General features: G+C 38.4%; 1 protein-coding gene across 2 annotated transcripts in view; it reads left to right on the top strand.

Moving 5' to 3' along the window:
- Positions 1-15739, top strand: part of CDC42SE2 (CDC42 small effector 2) — an 87818-nt gene extending 72079 nt beyond the window's left edge. For both annotated transcript variants that reach the window (XM_080362413.1, XM_080362414.1), the window contains 3 exons: positions 8571-8672; positions 13227-13344; positions 13776-15739. In XM_080362413.1, coding sequence (XP_080218539.1) covers positions 8571-8672; positions 13227-13325 — 201 coding nt within the window. In that variant the 3' untranslated portion in view covers positions 13326-13344; positions 13776-15739. The remainder of the gene's footprint in view (positions 1-8570; positions 8673-13226; positions 13345-13775) is intronic.
- Positions 15740-21590: the final 5851 nt, after the last annotated feature.

The following is a 21590-nucleotide window of genomic DNA, read 5'->3' as shown; positions in this document are numbered from 1 at the left end:
CTTTAGCTAGAAGAGTTGGGCAGCATCCTGGATTTTTGGAAAACTCACGGAAAGCTGAGTGTGCTGGAGGCCTGTTGCTTGTTGCTGTTGCTAAAGCGCTGGCATGAAAACCTGGGCTGTGTTCCTCCTGCTTCTGTTCTGATGAAGCCATAGTTTCTAAGATCATAAGCAAAACTCTTTAAGCAATCTGCTGGAAACTGCCGATGTAAGGGACTGAGAAAAACATGTTAGTAGAGGGAACAGCTTTGGAGTTTCACAGCTGATGAAAATCACAGCACTGGTCAGAACGTCATTACACTGGGCTTAGGTGCCACATGTTACTGCTTTAGAATAAATCTGTCCCTGAAATACAGTGTTTTGCAGGGAGTGGATAGCATTTTAATTTACCTTGCATACTGTCTTGGTTGTGCTTCTCTGTGTTTCTTCTGTTTGATAGACCTCTTAACGTAAGGCATTTGAATCCTAAAGATTACTTCTTCATCCTTTCCTTGTCAGAGAGTATGTGGTCTCCTGCAGTTCCATATAGTCAGTGTCGCTCTGTGGTTCAAAAAATAAATGAAATGTTAAAACTTTAAACACATGGTCATGCTTAACTGGAATTTTAACATTACTGTGCATGATGTCTTTTTGATCAGCTTCCATATAATAATTACAGATTATATAAATATTGGAATTTGCAATGTAAGCTCATGGGTTTAAAAATTTGAGAAAAAAATGGATGGTACCACATTTTTCATGGAAATGTTTAGGAGGCACAAAGCCATTTCTTCTTCAAAAGTGTCATACTGGCTATGTAGTGATCCTATACATCCAGCCACTAGTTTCACAGTACTAGTTTGCTACATAATAATCCAGTTGCTAGAGATGGGAGTGTATTAGCATTCCAGCCTTACATGTGTACATGCTTTTCATTTTTCTTTACACAAAGTTCTAGGTTCTTAGTTAGGGAGGAAAGTGTAGAGAAAGGCATCTTAAACACATAATGCACAAAATCAGAGACAAGGGACATCCTTGCCTCTGCAGCCCCTTTACATACAGTTCGGTGAAAGACAACCTTCTTTGGTAATTTTGATGGTCAATATTGGGAACCCAGACATGTGTCTTTTGAGAGACAGACAGCCAGACTGTTCTGGAAGCAGAGCAGCATGTATGTGGGAGGACCAAATGCCACCTTTGCAGGGTGGTATGATAGCTCCTATTCTGAGCAAGTACCCGGCTCCTCCTGTGCGTTAGCCTGTGGAGGATCAGCTGGGTGACAAAGCATAGGGACTCCTCAGTTGCAGATGTAAAAAGTAAGAGAGATCAAAGAAGAAAAATAAAATGAAGGGTGCTTTCTCTTTTTCACTGTCTCCTATAACCATCCAAATCCCTCATCTTGAAATGGTTTACTATCTTGTCTTTGATTAAGTCCTTTCTTTAGATTTCTATCTTAGTTTTATCTTTGGCTTGCACTGCTTTTGAAGTTTCAGCTGAGTTCTTGAATACAAAGCTAGCAAGCAGCTCTATTTCAACAGAGTTGTATCATTGAAAAGTTTAATAGATCACACTTGTCCTCAGGGGAAAGTTACAAAACACCTATCTTGATTGGTGGCAAAGATCCCAGAGAGTAAATTACCAGATTAAGAGTTTACTTTTTGCATTAGGTTAGCCTTACATTAATGCTAGAATGAATGCTAACAGAAGTTCTCAAAAAAAAATTGCTTTTTGAGGATTATTTGTGAAAGAAGGTGAAACGCAATAGATGTGAGCCTCCATATGAATCTGATACTTCCTATTTAAAAAAAAAAAAGGCAAATCACTTACTTAACTATAACTATCTTGAAAGTGCATCTATATAGGGTTGGATGTATAAGCAGACTAGCTCCTAATCATGGAAACAAATGTTCTAGGTTGATACAGAGGAGAACCAGAAGTATATTTCCTGTTGCATTTGTCCTGTTCTACCATAAGAGAAGCGGTTTTGGTGGCTCTACGGGGCTTTGTTTTTCTGTAGGAGAGGTTGGATCTGGATTGTTTTAGTATGGAAAGATACAGGAGCTCTAGTGTGGCAAAGGATTAAATGATGTAGTTGAAAGTTATTATACTTCATGATGCTCAGATTACCCTGCTGCTACTTAAAAGTCAAGCTTGCAAAGAGCTATCATAGAGAGTGAATTGCTTCTTACTGTATTGGATGCCATTTTAATGACTGAGATAGCAGTGACCAAGCAGTTTGGAAAGCTGACCCTCATGTCGTGGAGACAAGTTTAAAAGCTGTGTAATCTTCTAGCGTTTATCTTCTGGTGTGCTAGTGTTATCTTTCTGCTTTGACAAGAGCACAATTTTTAGTGGTAATAAATGTAAATGGTCCTTCTCTGACCACAGAAACTCATTCTGCAAAACAAGGATCCAGCTGGATCGTTCCCTTCTCTGTTCACCAGGGAGTTTCCCCATAGAGAGTCAGCAGGTAAATTTATTAAGTCTTGAATCAGGCTTCAGAGAGGAATTAAGTGTTCTTTAGTTACCTTCTTGCCAAGAGAGATAAGCCTGTTTTACAACAGTGATCATTTAATAAATGGGAAAAAAAACCTATTTTTTGCCTTAGCCAGCTTACTGAGCCTGCAGACCAGCAGTAAGCATTGCTGATGCCATGAAGGCAAACTTGGCACATGGATGGGGACCACTGAAGCCTCAGATGCTGCTGCCATGGCACATTCTGCTGTGGAATGTTATTAATACTTTGATTTACACAATCTGCACTCCTTTTAAATAATCATTTTTATTTTAAAAAATAGTCTGAAATTAGAAAAGAAACTGATACAAGACTGGAAAATTAATCTTGGGAAATCACAGTATCACAGTATGTTTGGGATTGGAAGGGACCTCAAAAGATCATCTAGTCCAATCCCCCTGCTGGAGCAGGAACGCCTAGGTGAGGTTGCACAGGAACATGTCCAGGCGGGTTTTGAATGTCTCCAGAGAAGGAGACTCCACAACCTCCCTGGGCAGCCTGTTCCAGTGCTCTGTCACCCTTACTGAGAAGAAGTTTCTTCTCAAATTTAAGTGGAATATCTTGTGTTCCAGTTTGTACCCATTACCCCTTGTCCTATCATTGTTTGCCACCGAGAAGAGCCTGGCTCCATCCTCGTGGCACTCACCCTTTATATATTTATAAACATGAATAAGGTCACCCCTCAGTCTCCTCTTCTCCAAACTAAAGAGACCCAGCTCCCTCAGCCTTTCCTCATAAGGGAGGTGCTCCACTCCCTTAATCATCTCTGTTGCTCTGCGCTGGACTCTCTCCAGCAGTTCCCTGTCCTTCTGGAACTGAGGGGCCCAGAACTGGACACAATATTCCAGATGTGGTCTCACCAGGGTGGAGTAGAGGGGAAGGAGAACCTCTCTCGATCTACTAACCACCCCGCTTCTAATACACCCCAGGATGCCATTGGCCTTCCTGGCCACAAGGGCACAGTGCTGGCTCATGGTCATCCTGTTGTCCACCAGGACCCCCAGGTCCCTTTCCCCTACACTGCTCTCTAATATGTAATTTCCCAACCTATACTGGAACCTGGGGTTATTCCTGCCCAGATGCAGGACTCTACACTTTCCCTTGTTAAATTTCATTAGGTTATTCCCTGCCCAACTCTCCAGCCTGTCCAGGTCTCATTGGATGGCAGCGCAGCCTTCTGGTGTGTCACCCACTCCTCTCAGCTTTGTGTCATCAGCAAACTTGCTGATAGTGCACTCTATTCCCTCATCTAATGGGTGCTTTTACTCTGCATCAGATGAAATGCCAAAGCATGGTGTTTTGGTTTTGCCTCATTATGTATCAAGGCTGTTCCGAAGTTAAAATACAAAAGATGTTTCTCATCATTTTGTTCAGAAATGGAGACAATAAAGCACAGGGATTATGCCTCAATAAATGTTACTTTTTAGATTTTCTGCATGTGAATCTGTAGCAAGCTTACAAATTTTATATTGAAATAAGAGAAGCCGAATAGCATCTCATGAAAAATAATAGAGGTAATCTTGCAGAATAATGAGAAATTATGACAAATTTGAATGAAAGTTCCTCTTCTACAGATAGACAGAAGGAAAGGAGAAAAGTTGCTAGAACTTTTATTTTTTATTTGTATATATAGAGGCTGAGAACTTTTCTAATTCAGAACTGCTGCCATTGCTATGGAGTGTCTTGAGCTAGAGAAGCACAGCCCAACCTCTGGAGAAAATTTGGAAGTAGTCAAAAAAGACTGCTTCTTCCCTGCAAGCCAAAAATAGAGGGCAATAAAAGAAATTTTACATGCCTCTGGACCCATCAGTAGCAATTATTTGTTTAAAGAAACAAATTACAGTTTTGAATTTCTTGCAATAAAATGTTTGTGGCTTTGCTGAAGGGCAGGTTGAATATATGGTATAAATAGTTTAATTTTTTTAAACAGAAGGGTTTATCAAAAGTTTCACGAAACTTGAAGGCTTAAAATAATTTCTGTGTTAACTGTTGGTGGCTTTCTGATTTCTGATCTTTTACTTTGAAACAGATGCTACCCTGTGTGGGTGCAAAGCATCACTTGCAGATTAAGCATAGAAGAGACGTCAATTCTCTACTTCATTACTGTGGTAGCTGAAATGTGATCCATTGCATCTAGTACATGTTTAAAGCTTCTGAGGTGAGTCCTCAGGCTGCTTCTGTTCCTTTCAAACATTTAACACACAGACCTGCATCTCTTCTGCTTCCGTTTAAAGATTATTTATTCTTTTTGTGGTGTAAAGATTACCTAGTGTGTACTTTGCAGTACAGGTTCTGCAGATTTTTGTCAAGGGAACAAACCAAGTAAAGCTATTAAACAGTGATGTTTCATATTCCACTTCCAACATGCCTTTACAAGTCTCTTCATCTCACCTCACTTCTGTTGTGCTCCTTGCCACCCCTGCCCCGCTTAGTAAAGGGAGAAGTGCTTTAGGACAAGGCAAGAGGAGGAAGTACGACAATTCGGATTTTGAACTTTTTTGCCCATCAATACCAAATGTTTCAGTAATGACCCACGCTAACAAGAAAGATAACAAACAAGCTAGCTAATAATAATGTGAGCTTTCTTCTCCTTCCCCTTGCTAAGAAAACATCCACAAGAAACACAGATACAGCGCATAGGGTCTCATTGCAGTTAGGCCAACACAGTTGCGACATACGTGTTCTGCCAGAAACATCTTTAAAACAAACCTTTAGATGATACAAACGTTCACACACACGAATGCTGAAGTCCTTTGCACTAGCATCATAAACATGCAGTTGTTTTCTAGACCACCTTCATAGTCAGATCTCATTACTACATTGGCTAGTGGTGTAGATTCTAAAGCTAATTATTTATGGTACGTTATCGAGTGGAGTTTGTGCCATGGGTGCAGGCTGGTGGGAATTAATTTTCACTGGGCCCTGTCAGCTCAGGCACGTGACTCGCACTAGGAGCAAGCATGGAGTGGAACAAGTGATACAGAGGGAAATTAGCATCATTGTACAATTCATTTCTTAAGTAAGAGGTGACTGTGTTGCTTCTCAGCTTCCTTAAATTAAATATGCTAAATTTACTGAAGAATTAATCTATGTGTTAATTCTTGTTGTTTAAAGACAGTGGTATTGCATGTATTCTCACAGGTACAGGGCCTCAGAAAAAAAGAACTTCACAACAAAACCCTGGCAAAGCCAGTGTTTATTATGTCCTCTCTAAAAGCTTTGTAACCTTTCCTGGCATGCTCCCCTACTCCTGTCCCCTGTGTTACATTCCTCAAAAATAAGTGATTTCTTACATCGTTCCCCATGCTAACTGGTCACTGGTTCTTGCTGAAGTTGTCTACAGAAGTGACACATCTTGGTAGGAGCAGCCATGCACTGGAGCAGAAAAGTTGGTGTTGGGGAGCCATGATATGCATTAGATCTCTTTTTGCAGCCTGCTTCAGACCGGCTTTCCTGGTCCATTAGCCTCAATGTCTGTTAGCAGTAAGAGTGCATCAGCAAGTCTTCCCGTTCAGCTTCACCCAAAAGAAGTCCAATTTGTACACTCCAAGATCGCTCTGAAATTTAAATTGAAGCATTGTAAATAGGGACTGGCAAAGTTGCTTCAAAAGCATGCCCATGAGCCAAGTTGAAACACTGATGTAAATGCAAACCAAATGCTTCTGCAGCAAAAAAACACAAAGATTTGCTTTCAGAGTGAAATACTTTATGGTCTTAATATAGCAGAGCATTTAAATGTTGTTCCATTGCTTCAAGGAGATCACGTGTGGGCACATGCCCTGGTGTAACTGGTGATGGCCTCTGATAAGAAACTTGCTTGAGATAAGAAAGAGGATTTGATGGCAATTCACTTGGACTGGTGGTTACCATTTGACTAGCTGATGATTAAGGGAGAATCATTTACAGTAATTCACAAGATGCAGCACTCTAATTCTGTTACTGGCATGCCAGTGATCTTAGCAACCACTAAAGGAGCAAAATAACTTGAGTCGCCCAAAGAAGGAGTTTGGTTTTTTGCGAAATGATTAAAACAAATTCCAAAAGCTCTGAGATTTTCTACGTTTTCTCTGCATCAAAACGCTGCATTTCAAAACTCTGCTAAAACTGAGAGACCATGGATATATTGTTTAGAAATATAAATGTATCTGACTTTGGCTGGTTTTGGTTTTGTTGTGTTTTTTTTTAAAGGGGGAGAGGGCTAACTACTGCAGACCTGAAACAATTTTAAATGTTCTAATTGGCGTGGTGTGCTACAGCTCTCTAGAGCTTCTTTCTGTGTCAGAGTCACAGCATATTACAATTCTATATTGTGTAAATACAGCAACGTGCATTTAAAATGATCATCACACCTGGTGGAGGTGCTCCTCATCCTGAACACATCAGATGAGCAGTTCTCATCCAGTGGCAGCATAAGCCTGGTATGGGGTCTGTCCTCCCAAGTTAGTCACATATGCTTTACTAGCTGATATCATGCATAAGTTAAGAAATTGTTTGCTATGTGCATAAATGAGCTTGAATTCCAGTTTGACATATTAATGCATTGGTGGGACATGGTAATAGATTCTGTTGTGGCTTTTTATGGCTTTATGAACTCTACTAATGTTTTTCTGTAATTGAGAAATCTTGATTGATTTCCATAAACATTTTCTCTGTGAAAGCCCTTAAACTACAGGAAGATGTTTTTATAGCTATGATTATTTTATTTGGTTGATTTTGTCAAATTTGTTGGGAGTAGGGAGTTCACTAATAGTTTTAGAACAGATTGCGTCATTTTGTTCTGTTGTTTCACCCAAGCTATTAATATGATGCAGTAAGGTACTGAAACATACTGAAATCTGGTTTTAGTAATAGGGAAAAGGTACCAGAAAGGATTAAATGTGTTTGTACTTGCTGGCTAGCCCCCAGGATGTATACTCATAGCTGTGGGCTCTGATTCACAAAGATGTAATCTGTAGCTGTGTTTCAGTAGCAGCTAGCCCATATACCTTTGTGTCTTGATTCTGAGTGGTCTTTGGGTTTCATTGCAGGTTGGAAATGGAGATCCTTTTAAAAATGAGACTGAGTGGACTTGAAGATGATGGGAAGTTTTTAATTCAGCTCAAATAGTTTCTTAGTTATTACGCTATATTTTGGATGACACACCTTGAATTGAGATATTCATAATGTGCTTCATGGCTGTTGTTTCTTCTTTAAAATACAGGATCTGGTGACTGCACACTGTATGGTTTGCTCTGTGTAGGCTCCCTGGCTCTGCCCTAAGAAACGAGGATGGGATTTTTTGTTTTGTTCCTTTAGAGGCAATGCTTAGCCAGAGGCAGACAACCAAAGCAGCTTCAATTAGAGGAAGTCCTTACTGCCTCCAGTTTTTCATTTGTGTATTATTACATTAACAAAAAAATAAAGCTGTGATGCTAAGAAAGGGGAGGCACAGGAATCAGAGTCCCCGTTCTGGCATCCTGGTGTACTCTCAGACTGCACCCCTTCAGCTCACACTCTGCAACCATGCAGACTGGAAGTTGTCTGTGTGTACAGGTTTCAGCAAAGACATGTCTGTGATTAACCCTGATCAAACTCAAGGCATTGTGAAGTGAAGTATATTACAGATAGTGACAGAAAGTCCCATGGCATGCAAATCAGAAATTCTGTTAAGTTCAAGGTTTCATAGACTGTACTGATGGTCTTTGATCCTTAATTCTTTTTTTGAATGACTAAACCTCAAATATCATCTGTCACGTCATGCTTTAAATACAAATATAGGCAGAAGTTACTGTATAAAACCTTTCAAATATTGCAACCATGGAATGCAGTAAAGTAATTTACAAAGATCTTATTGGTCTAGATGTTAGCAGTGGTATCAGTGTTGGTCTAATGCTATGCTATAGATGCTCTGAGTAAAAACAGAGGACAGTATTACCAATGTCTTGGTTAACCTGGGAATTTGGAGTCTGCTTGTTGACTCTATGAAAATATCATGGTGTATGAAAAACCCTGTGGACAATTAACTCTTACATTTATGACACACATTGTTTTTGCCTGTTTGAGGACTCTCAGTTAGAAGGTTTCTTTACCTTCCTTTCAGAAAAGACGACGGCGGATTGACCGAAGCATGATTGGGGAGCCAACAAACTTTGTTCACACAGCTCATGTAGGATCAGGAGACCTGTTCAGTGGAATGAATTCGGTAAGCATGAGCAGATGAAGAGTATTTCATCTTGGAATACAGGAACACTGTGTATGTATATCGTGGCTGAAGCAGTCAACTCTAAGAAAGAATCTGCTTAAAACTGAAGACCAGCGTACTAGTATCTTATTTCCAAGTACTAAACATTTGTATTCAGGATTATGGTATACCATTTTTTAAATTCCTGTGTTTATTGACAATACATAGTAGATGCTGTATAAATTGCACAGGGTATGAGTAGAATACTTTTAAAAAATTCATTCTGATGGCATGTATGAACTAAAATAGAGGTATATTTTAAAATATACTAGAGTATTTCAGAGAAAACTTTTAAAAGTATCTTATAATTGACTAGGTTTCTCACCTTAAAATCTTTTAAGCTGCTTTAAGTATAGTTCATGTAAAACTCTAACTTGCCTTGGTCTATGGTGCACACAAATATTTTTGGATATCCTTGTTGAGGTTTTTCTGTCTTCTGTAGCCATATTTGCAGGGTGAATTATTTCCAGGGCAAGCAGTGATGTCACAGGCAAGGTTTTGTGGCTTCCTGTAGATGACAGGAGCAATAAATATTTTTGTCTCTCTGAAAGTAAAAAACAGAGGCTAAGATAGATACTGAAAATTGGCTTATGAAGATAGATTTCTTTTGTACAACTTTGTATTTATGCACAATGTCAATCTGTGTTTAAGGTCAACACTATGCAATCTAGAAAAGGGTTTTATGTAGGTAATGATGAAAAATACTTAATGACCTTAACAATCCTCTTTAAAGGAAAAAAAAATGTTTTGAGATGAAAGTGATGAGAAATAACTTATTGACAAAGGAGAAGAAATAATTCTGTCAGAGGTATCAGAGTACAGAGCAGAGCTGTAAAGGAAGGAGATAATTTTAATGTAGTCAGGTGAGGTCATGTGTAGTTTCAACTAGTTTACAGCTTATTGAAATCAAACAAAAACTTTTTAAACTCAGTACATGTTGAGGATGGGCAAAGCTAGAAAATCTGACATGACAAACAATATGATACGTTTTCCCAGAAACAACATGATAGTGTTGTGGAAGTGGAAGTGACATCTACTAAAACCTGTGTAAGCAAGTTAAGTGGGCAAACACAGCTTCAACTGGATAAAATTGAGTTAAAGCCAATTACTTACTTAATGCAATATATTACATTAATATTTAAAGCCATTATAAACTCTTTATTTCTGGGGGTTTTTTTGTTTGTGTAAAGTGTGGCTTTTTGCTTTTTAAACGTTTGTTGTCCTTCCTGTGAGAACCTTCCTCATTCTCACAGCTGAGCTGCCTCTTGAGGTTTGTGGTGGTTGCCTGACGCTTGTCTCTTTAACCTCAGACTTTAACCCTGCTTGCCATCACCTCTGACGTGCATAATATCCAGTTTATCTCTGGATAGTATATAATCATTATTGTCCCTCTATATAGACTTTTTGATTTTGAATGCTCATAAATGGCTGTCTCTTTCTCTCACTTTTTTTTTTTTTTTTAATTTGGATAATGTGCTGCATCATTGGCCAGAGTGATTTTTCTGATCCCAGATAGAAAGGATCTATATGCAAAAAATAACCCTTTCCCCCCCCGACTCTCTTCAGAAGCAAAAATCTCTACTTTTTCACACTGCTTATTTTCCTCTTTCTTCTGTGGTGACTTACTGGGGTAATATTGTATCCAGTGTCCTTGTTAATTCCTCACAGCGTAAACTCAAAGATTACAGTGTTTAAATTCCACCTGTATTTCTGGGGCTTAATTTCCTTTATAGTGTGGACATAATCCTCCATCATGAACCTCCTGGTCTCTTTTCTCTTTTGAATACTTTAGGAAGACCTCCTGCATTTTCTTTAGCGTTTCCCATATAAGTTTGAATCTTCATCCACTGTCTGATCTGTGCCTATTTTCATCAGCATTGTTCTTCACTACATGTCCTTATGATTCTGAGGACAGTAGTTTTGACTACTGAAATATTTTGCTTTTTGTTTGCCTCCTGTAGAGCACCTTGCTCCTTTTTTTAAAGGTACGCTTAAACAGTAGAAGCCCTTTGTGCACTATTTCTTTCTCATTCCCATCACTTTCTTATTTTACCTTCATATTCCATGGAGAAATTTCACTTTCTTCTTCTGCTTCATATTCCTCAGTTTAGCCTTCGAATTCATTTATTCTGTCCTTTTCTTAGTTTTCCCTTGTCTTCTTTCTCAAGGGACCATCTGTGCTATATCCTAGTTTTGAAAGGGAGGGAAAGGAAAAAAAAAGAAAGGAGGAAATTAATGAGATAGATACGTAGCACAACAGATTGTGTGATCTTTAATTGGTGGAATCTCTTCCCCTTCCAAAATCTCTAAATACTTATTCTATCTAAATTAGACATAGGAGAGAAGAACCTTGCTGTTATGTATGATCAAAGGAAGGCAATGTCATCTTTTAGAAAGAAAAAAAAATAATTTCATTTCATGGTGCTTGTTCTTGCACTGTCTCAAAAGGACAATGCTTCACAAAGAATACCGCCTTATAATCGCACAGTTGTTAGACCTGCATTTTGCTCGGTGTTCTTAACATTGTATATCTCCTATATAAGTTTTCATATACAAAATAGCTACTGAACTGGTAAAGCAGTCAAGTTTAATTTGCTGCATTCTCTTTGCTTCAGGTGTTAACAGCCTCTGCGTTTTAGATTGATATTTCCTTACCCACTAATACAAACATCTATATGTGTGACTCAAGCACCAGAGAAATTATTCTAACCTTTAAAAGAAGTGCTCGTAAAAATTTACACTGTAGCTTGGCAATTTGTGTTGATTTGCTGTTCTTCAGAATTTTAAAGTAATGTAGGCAAGTTGTCAGGCTGGCAAGTGACATGGCCTGGAGATGTTTTTCTAGCTCTTTTTCACTAGAGGCAGAGTTCATTCAGTTGAAATTAATGCCATCCTCAAGTCATTCTTGTGAATACATTTACATGTAGACTGATTATTTTCTGAGAGAAAAAAAGATTAAATTCAAACTCCTTTTATTCCAAAGAGCAACAGAAGATGCTTGGTGAAGAAAACTATGAGCTCAGTGAAATGCAAAAGTTCTTAAACACCACTGTATGAATGTGGTTGCATTTCTCCACACTTCCTTACTGACTTTGTAGTCTCTGATGTCAGCCCCACTACAGCATTGGCTCTGAACACTTTTCCTTGAAGAAAAATGTAACTATAACATTGCTTTGCTGCAGCTGTATTACTTATTTGAGCAAGGTGCCAAGGTAGTAAATGGCTTTACATTACACTGCTTAAATACATAAAAATAAGGTCTTATGTGCAGCACTGCAATATGCCATACTATTGAAGACAAAGATCCTAAATCGAGCTCTCTTTTCACATGAGTTTGAGAAACTCTGTAAGATGGAGTTATGCTGATTTTGTGTGTGTGCGTGTGTTTTACTTTACTGTGGAAAATAATATATTTATTTTGTCTTTTTAACCGGGAAAATACTGTACAATCTACTTGAAAATATTACTCCAGTGCTGTTTTAATACAGCTTTCTAGTGATGTTTTAAGGTCTCTTTGAAGGAACACACCTGTACTAATTGCAAGCAGTGCCCTGCAGGCATAGACTTTACTGCAAGTTCAGTTTCAGAAGCTGTAGCCTTGAATGACTGTTATTTTGTACTCATTGTATACTTGTTATTTATGCTCTGGGGTGCAGAGAGAAAAAGGCCAAACCTTTGAGGTTGGAGTTGTCTTCCTGCAGGCACTTGGAGATTATTATTTTGACTCATGCAACACAAGCAGGAAAGAACTATGGGTTCCCTTCCTTTTTTTCGATAAAGGCAATGAAAGCCATAGGGGGATGTGCATGTCTTGGGGGTGGGGAGGGATGATGTCCTTTACGTATTTATTTGAACCATGCTAAAAATACCTTCAAATAAGTTGCTTCCAGGGATGTTGATAGATTAAGTATGATTTAAATATTAATGGCCCTGCCATTGAAAAGAATAGTAGCAATTAAGGAAAGCAGTGTATGCTGTTACATAAATAGATAAATAAAAAACCTTCCACAAACCAAAAGCTTGTTTTTGGTTTAGAGAGTCCTTTTTTAATCATGTGAAGTTAGCCATTCAGTGGAGATACTGTCCAGATATTTTGTAAGTTGTCTGTTCTATTTTTAACATATCCACTTCTGGTTTATCATACTTGGCAAAGAACACTTTCCATATAATAAGATAAATTATAGCTTGTCAGATGGAGTGGAGTGGGATACCAGTAAGAAATTTGATCAATTTTTTCTCAAGTAATCAAGCGGGTCAGTAAAAGCCTGAATCAGCTAGTTTTCTTCAGGAGAGAGGAAGAACTTCTGCCTCAGCACTAGTTCTTCCATCTCACTTGTTCAGCTGCCTGCAGAAGTAAAAATTTAATCAAACCTACACTGCAGATGTTCTCATGCAAAAGTAATGTAGCTTTAATGGTACAGGAGCACTTCAGAACCAAACCTAAACAATAAATGCAATCAGAAGCATTTGGTGCCATTCTTATTTTCTCTTCCTCCCTTTCCATTTTGTCTTCAGGTCAGCTCAATTCAGAATCAAATGCAGTCCAAGGGAGGCTATGGAGGTGGCATGTCTGCAAATGTTCAGATGCAGCTTGTGGATACAAAGGCAGGATAGCCTTCGGGAAACCCTTCCAGTAAGTACTGCATGCTGCTTTTTAGCTACTGTTAGAGTAGTAGGAAAATAAATCATACTACTTTGTAATTAGCTCCCTATAAATAGCTGTGTCTTTACGATGCCCAATTTTAAAATGCATTTCTAAGTAAAAAATTCAATATCATGTAGAGATGTTATTTTTTTTGCCCAATGAACAAGAGATTGTCCTGACTGCATCAGTCTGTTTGTATGTTTTATACCTAAGACAGTAACGTAGGCAAATCTTTGCAAGTAAAGTTAGTTATGTAATAAATTTCAGAAGAATTTTTTTATATGATTAGTATACCATTTTTGCAACAGTTATATCCATTTAAGTATAATATGTGTGGTGTTAATTAATAGCAACATTACAGTAGTAAAACGGTCACTCAGAATGTTCAAACTCTGTTTACTGTGTTTTCTGTCTTCCAGGTTTATGTGAGTTCCTGTATCTTCTTCCCTGTGTCCCCTCTTTTGCCTTGGTGACTGCTTTCTGTGCTTATGACAAGAGAAGTGATGGCTCATTGTTCACCCTTTGTGATTACTCCAGTGAAGATTTGCTGTTCTGCTCTGATGATGCCATTTATCAGATTGGTCCAACCGTGCCTTTTGGTGGCATGCACACATTGGCCTCTACCAGTATCATGGACATAGAGCTGTTTAGGATTGGTTTTAGCTTTTTGTTTACCTTAAGGCAAGTTAAAGCACCAACCTTATATTCCCTCATCCCTCAGAAATATTAATGCACAACATTTGATTGCTTTTTAGTCTTTAAATCTTTTCTTCACTCAAGTAATTTAGAAATGAGTGAGTTTCCATTAATGTCTTCAGTCATCTGTTGTTCGTACCCATCTTTGAAAGGTCTGGGACCTGCAAGCACAAGTGATTATTTCATACAAAATCAGCAGAGTAGATGACTGCATGCTTTGTGAAGTTGCTTTGTATGGTGGCCTGCTTGGTGCTAGGAGAAAAAAAACTTGCCTACTGCAGACTGGTGAGAAGCTTTGCTGTGGCACCAAGTCATGCCTGTTCCTGAAAAAGGACTTGTAACTTAGCTGCTTCAGAGTTATGTCTTTATTTTAGTTTTTATCCAGCTGGTCTTGAAATAATAAAGAGAGAGCTTGCATTCATGAGGCATTTGTTGTAAATGTTCGGTATATTTATTTTGAAAGAGCTGATCTGAAGACTGTAAATCAGTGTAGTACCGTATCTAAGTGTTGTGGAAACACTTTAGTCTATTTAAAAAGAAAAGAAAAGAAAAGCATCATGTTTGGCTGCTCTTTTTTCTTTTTACCATTTTTCTTAATTCTGGGCTGTATGTTCGTTTCCAGCAACAGCATGTCAGACTGCCTGCAATATTAGCTGAAAAGTTTAGTAGACCTCTCTAAGTAGTTGGCAGTTTCTGTGTACTAAATGTTTAGGGGCCATGGAAGTTGCTGAGAGCAACATACTAACCTGGCAGAACAGATGCCGATTAAAACAACATACAGGGTGACTTTTTACTAAGTCAGTAAAACGCCTTTTGCTCAGGTTCCAAAGCATGTTTCTTTCACATGTTGTGAAATTGTATTTTAATATTGCACTGTTTTCAGATTATTGCTGTAGATTGTCCCTTTTTTTCCTCCTTGTTGGTGGTTTGAGCGAAGTCAATGATTGAGTCCTGGTTGAGTTAAATTTTTATGTGGTTGAAAAAACCCATCCAAACAAATAAAGCATAACTGAGCCTAGTCAAATCCATTTTTATACACGTACACGCATGTATTCATAAATACAGATTGCCATCATAAATGATTCTTTATTCTTTTTCCATCCTTTCCCTGATTTCACTTTGCAACAGCTGTCAGGTTGATTTAAACATGTATAAACCTACCAACTCTGCTCTCACAGTTTGCAAAGAACTTAGAAAATGCAGGGCCATGGAGGTAGTTTGCCTTCTCTCAGTTTTCCTCCAGTGGCAGGTGTCAGTTGTCTGGTTGAATAGTTTGAATTAGGTTGGATAGTCTTCACTGATAAAGGTACTGATTTGTCATGACAGAAGATCAAGATGTTCAATTGTCTGGGTGCATAAACATGTGGCAATGCAGTGAGTTGTTTGGGTTTTTTTTCCAGTGATCAACATGTCCAGTGCCACTTTATCAATGAGTCTTAACTACACTTTGGTTATGAAATTATTTGAGCTTTGTCACTGGTAATAGCGGCTTAAATTTGCTTGCCAAACATATCTTGCACTTGTCAAAATGTTTTCAGCTCAATAGCCAGGAAAAAAAAAATTGACATATTTTTATAACAGACATAATTTGTACATTGTGTTCATTCTTGAATAAAGTCAGTTCAGTGTTGGCTTGTAGATATTAAAAGGAAAGTATTGACTTTGATTCAATAAATGTTTTCTTTCAGTTGGTGGCCTATCCTTTTTCTTTTTCATAACTTGCATTAGCGTTAGAAAAACACTTGCAGCCTACAGACAAATTTGAGGTGTTGATAAGTAATTTGCAGCCTTGAGGGTTTTTTCATACCACTAGACCCTTTTGTTGCCAAGTGAATTAACCCATAATTTTATTGATAGTTTTGTTGCCTTGATTCAGTGTGTATACCAAGGGCTTCTGCAAGGATCTTCAAGGGAAGGTTTATCAAAAAACATATTTGAAACCTTCATATACAGGCTTGCTTTCCTTTTGACTGCAGCTGGTATGTGCGTTACTTTCTTGATCATATTTCCAGTTACTGTGGTGATCAGCAGAAGACTTAATCATACAACTAGTCATTGTAATATGCGTATCTGCATTAAATATATCTTCAAGGCACAATATTGTCTACTCCGTATTTGACTCAATTAATTTTTATATTTTACACTCTCAAAGTTAAGTCCTTGAGCACCGATTTACTACTTCAGACTTCATGCTGAATTGTTTTAAAGATGGATCATTAATTCTTTAGGTCATGGCAAGATCTTAGTTGCCATCTGAGGAAAAAGGATGGTTCTAAAGGGTAAAGCCATGAGGTATCGATCAACTGGAGGGTGCTTTTCTTTAATTACTGAGGTTGTAGAAGCTTAGTACTATCCATAAAGGTGTTTATTGAAGAGCAGATGTTTTAGTATAACCATCTATAAAAATAAAAGGGTTTGATCTCTCAAAGAAGCAGCCAACATGTGTACACTTAGTCTTTAGTGTGTTTAGCTGCCTAAAACAGTTGTATGAGTCAATTCACCTGTTTTATGCCTTTTTAAAATTTTAAGTGAGAAGCTGCTGCATTAGCAACCAAGTCTCTGAACATAGTCTTGGTCCCAACTAGCACTGTATTCTGACATGATTTGATATACCAAAAACATCCCACCCTTCAGATCCAGAAAACTGTTAGGAAATCTTGCCCTATATACATAATAACACCTTCTTACCAAGTACATGTTTCATCACAACACAGTTATTCTGATTTCAGTATTCCTTTTCTCTTTTTTTTTCAGCTATGTTTGTTTGTTTCCCCTGTGGTGAGGGGAAGAGTTAATTGAATACAATGTTGATTTTCAAAGTCTAATTTTTAAAGCTATTCCTATTTTGTGTGTATGTGTATGAATAGGACCCCTTCCTAGAGAAAAGATAGTTACTTTTAGAGCTTTATAAGGATTCTGTAGATCTTCAGCACTTAATTGTATTTCCTGATCTCTATCTTCTCTGAAGATCTGTGTGCATGCCACTCAAAAGACTTAATGAATTTACTTTAATTTCTTTATATGCCTTTAAAAAATAAAAAAGTACTATGTCCCCTTCTGAAACTACTAGGAAGCAGCATAGGGTTTACCAAAGAAAGTTTATTAGGTTTTTGTATTTGTGAAAAAAGTCCAATGGAAGAGGCCTCTCCTCAGCATTTTCTTATTCCTTAAAAGCAGTTGTTAACATGATAGAACAATGAAATCTGGACTAAATTGCATATTTAGTGGTACATTGCAATTCCATGAGCACAAACAGCTACATCAGGGCATAAAACAGTTTCACAGTAAGACATTAAAGGCTCAGGATTTGGGATAAGAATTTGATGCTTCTTTTCTACTAAGTCTATAGAAACATGCTGGTTGCATCCACAGGCTGCAACTTCCCTATAAAACTATTCTACTAACAGAAGATGTAAAAATTATAATCAGCTCAGCACTACTTTTGAAGAAGTACACCTGCCTGAAGACTGATGACACATGCAACATGTGCCGCTGGGAAGCTAAGAGATACTGGATGAGTGAATTGCCAAGCAGTGAGCAAGATTCCCCAGAATGAGACTTAATAAAAATTTGACCATTTCCTGCTGGCAAAAATCTCTGTATTAAAGTAGCAACAGGTAAATTTTATATGGTTCTTTCAGTGTTTGCTGTTAGGTGATTAGGAGCAACCTCTGTGCATAGTTGCAATAAGCCAAAGTAACTGGAAGTTATCATGAACTCGAGCAAGTAACACTCTCTTAAGCATAAGCCATACTGAATCATCACTGTGAATGTATAGCTCTGGCTAGTTTCCTTAAAAATTGACCAAATACAGTAAAACATCCTCCTTACTCTTGATGTTCTATCTTATGAAATATTTGCAGATTTTAAAATGGCATTTTGGTGACCATATTTTAAGCTTATGTGATGGAGAAGAATCGCATGTGCTCTTCAGTATTTCCCAAGAAGAAAAGCTATTTTCTTTCACTGTATTCATGACATGAAGCAAAGTGCCCATAAGCGTGCACCTCATCACTTAACATTACTAAATCAGCTACAAATTATTTTAAAATGTGCACTACTCAATTAATAAATTGACAAATATTTAATTGTATTTAACATCCCAAATAATAACGATGCAGTCCTGACTGTAGATCCGTATACAGTGGCTGTGATATTAAAGCGTATTGAAAATGTTGTCCTGGCTCTGCTAATGATTAGTACAAGTACTTCTAAGGCCTATCAGTAAAACCAATTTGGACTGGTCCCATCTACTTACTCTCTTAGGCCCTGTTAGCGCTGATACTGATTTGGCTGCTCAGCTGACTCTGTTGGGTACTGATGTATAGTACAGGTTGTACTTTTGGCAAAATTGGTTAGTTTTAACTTGGATCAGTTTCTTAATGCTTATGTAGAGTAAGCATGGGAGTTAGCAGCACAGGATCAGAAATCGTCTGTTACGGGGTACATTGATGTCTTAACCTGACTGTGGAAATGCATCAAGCTTTCCGAATTAAAAAACACCTGACATTCAACTTATTGACAATGCTTGGCTACAGCTGGGGCTGTGAATATGTCTGCTGAAAAGCTACTTCTGCTTTTTGGGATTTCTATTTTCATGCATTGGGTTCACCAGCTTTGCCCAGGTTATTCTGTTTGGTTTGGGGACGCAGAGCATGGTGAACACATTGCCAAATGGTCAACTGCATAATGACCAAGAGTCACCCAACCTCAGGCAATACAATTAATTTCTGCCATCTGTATTAAATCCATCTATGCAAGACATGACTTTCTGCTTTCACACAAGGTAACAGGAATGATGACTTCAGACTTCAAGCAGGTTTCCTATTAAGACTAGAAAATACAGAGTGCTGGTGGAGTTGGCAATAATTTGCTGAATACTGAGCTTGCTTAGCTAAATATGATGCAAAATGGTATAACCACATTTATGAATGAGCTGTCATGCAAAAGGAATATTTGTTTGTTATAACACAGCTATTTAAGTATTTGTAAGCATTTGTGGGAGCTCTTCATGGCACGGATTGTCTACAGCCAAATTTATCTTTTTTTTTTTCAAAAAAAAATTCGGTGATCTGTTTTTAGACACAAGATAGTATCAGAGGCTATTAGCAGAAAATAAAAGTAGAGTGTTATGTTTGGTTTATCAGTTCTTTGAAGTGAGGTGGTTGCTTCACTTTTGGACTTCACTTGTAGTAGAAGACACTCCTGGTATGCCATGACACACACAGAGCGGGGCTGGAGATCTGGTAGGTAACACTGAAATTAGCTTACTCTGATTTTCCAATAGTTCAAGAAGATGTTGATATATGCAAGAGTTATGATAAGCTTTATCAATCCAACAGTGACTTTGAGAGCAGGAGATGTTTCAGCGTGAAACAGTGAGCTGGCCACTATGGCTGCCTGTTGTTTCATGTGTTGATGTCAGTATTCAGGTGGTGCTGGTGTTGTGTCAGTGCTCTGCATGTCAGAGTCATGAGCAATTGTTGCCCAGGAATGTGCTTTCTTTCACCTGTACTATGTCTTCAGTGCCAGGAAAAGACTGTTGACTTTTGTTTGGTTTGGTGGTTTGTTTTTTTTTTAATCTCTCACCATTACATCAGCTTTTGTAGTTATAATTGATTTGAAATATCTGCTAGAAAATATGAATGTATTTTGCATATTTTACATTTGTGCATTTTGTGGTGGGAAGCTCAGATGAAAGATTCCTGTTGATACAGCAATGGTGTGAGGAGCTCTCATGCACCATGCAGGAGCTGAGGTGTATCTTTTCCACCCACTGTCACTCACCATAATCCCTCACCAAATGTGTGAGGTAGGCCATTACACAAGGCCAGTTCTTAAAACATCACCTCTAGGAGTAAGATCAGTATTACTTGGAACAGATTTTAAGTCCTCAGATTTCATGAAATGTGACCACACTAAGGCAATGGCTATTGTGAAACAGTTTTCCTTAAGAAATGTTCTTACAGTACCAATAAAACAGGCAAAGAATCTTAATCCTTGGAGAGGAGTATACTTACCAGGTAGTTAATGCTAATGTACATTTAGGCACTCTGCTGCTTTTTCCACTTGTCACAGTTTCACCTACTGGAGCATTAACAGTCATCTCATGTATGGTGTATGCATTAAGCAGCAGAGATAATGCATGGATGTGTGTGCATTGTGCAGCATTTTGATTCATGATCATAAAGCAGAAAAACATTTGAGAAGGTGGAAGTAAGGAATCAATAATCACAGTTCAGTGAGCAGCTCTGGGTTTGGAAGGATGGAGGACTGAGGAGGGCAGATACTAACAGTGGGTGAGTGAAAAGAGGGTAGGTGGGGGAGGAGGGTAAGCTTTGACAGGTATCCAAGCACTGTACCCAGGCCAATTCCCCGTGGTGCTCTTTTATAAAAGGAGCTATTGGCAACAGCCACAAAACCAGAGCCTAGTGCAGAAAGGCTTGCTCATTTTTCAGTTTTAGGTAGGAGATTCAAAGCCAATTACTCTGTATGTTGCAGCAGAGATTCGGTTTCCAGCTGGCATAAGCAGAATTCATCGCAACAAGCAGCGTTGGAGCAGCCCAGAGGAACAGGGCTGCATAGTGAACAGAGCTGGGAAATTAACATCTTTTTGGCAATTTTCAAAGTCTGTATTAAATGCAAATGATTTTCCTTAATGTGAACATACATAGGATGAAGCGATGGATGCTCATGCAGATCCACGTCTCTTAAACATTCAGAATTCTGTTTCCAAACCCATTTACTGGAGCTGGATGACACCAGGATGATATTGCTGCTATAGGTCCAAGTCCCAGTATTTCTTTTTATTGACTATAACCACCAATTTCTGTCTCCTTACATCCACTCGCAATTGCACAGATCCTCTTTTCCTCAGAGACTGACAAAATGCACCCAGCCCATTATTTGGATGGGAATTAAATTGCCATGCCATGCTTTGGTTAAGACCTTCTTCACTCATTCTCTGAATCACTACCAGAGCACTGGAAATACATGGCAGAAGGAAATACTGCAGTTAATTCAACAGCTTTATAAACCCTAGAACTGAAAAGTTACATCAAGATGTCTGCTTACTAAACCAGTTTTAAATAGGATTTTAAGCCTCTTGTAACACACTGGCATACCCAAACACTTAGAGCAATATTAAACTGTTCTGACCTACATAGATACAGTGGCACATGCTGTCCCCAAGGTACATGCTATAATGAGGCATAATGATTTCTTCTCTGAGACAGAGTGCCTGATTGTTTCTGGGGCATGAGGCCCTTGTCAGCTGCTGTGCAGGACATCCACCCGCCTCCTGCAGAGCTTCAAATATCCGCGATGCTGCAATGCATAGGCCAGTGCAGCACTGATAGGACAGACAACTCCAGCCTCACCCCGAACTGAACCAGTCATTTGCATCACATTCCTGGGCAGCTCTGCCACCTTCCTAAGTCCAAGTTCACATAGTATTGCCCTGAGTTAAGAAAACTCAAAACGGACTTTCCATGTAAGGGCACTCAGCTTAACTCTGTGTGAAGTCAAGTCCTTGTCCT

This window comes from Nesoenas mayeri (genome assembly GCF_963082525.1).
Source record: "Nesoenas mayeri genome assembly, chromosome: Z".
Taxonomy (NCBI): domain Eukaryota; kingdom Metazoa; phylum Chordata; class Aves; order Columbiformes; family Columbidae; genus Nesoenas; species Nesoenas mayeri.
This window is presented reverse-complemented; position numbering and strand designations above follow the sequence as displayed.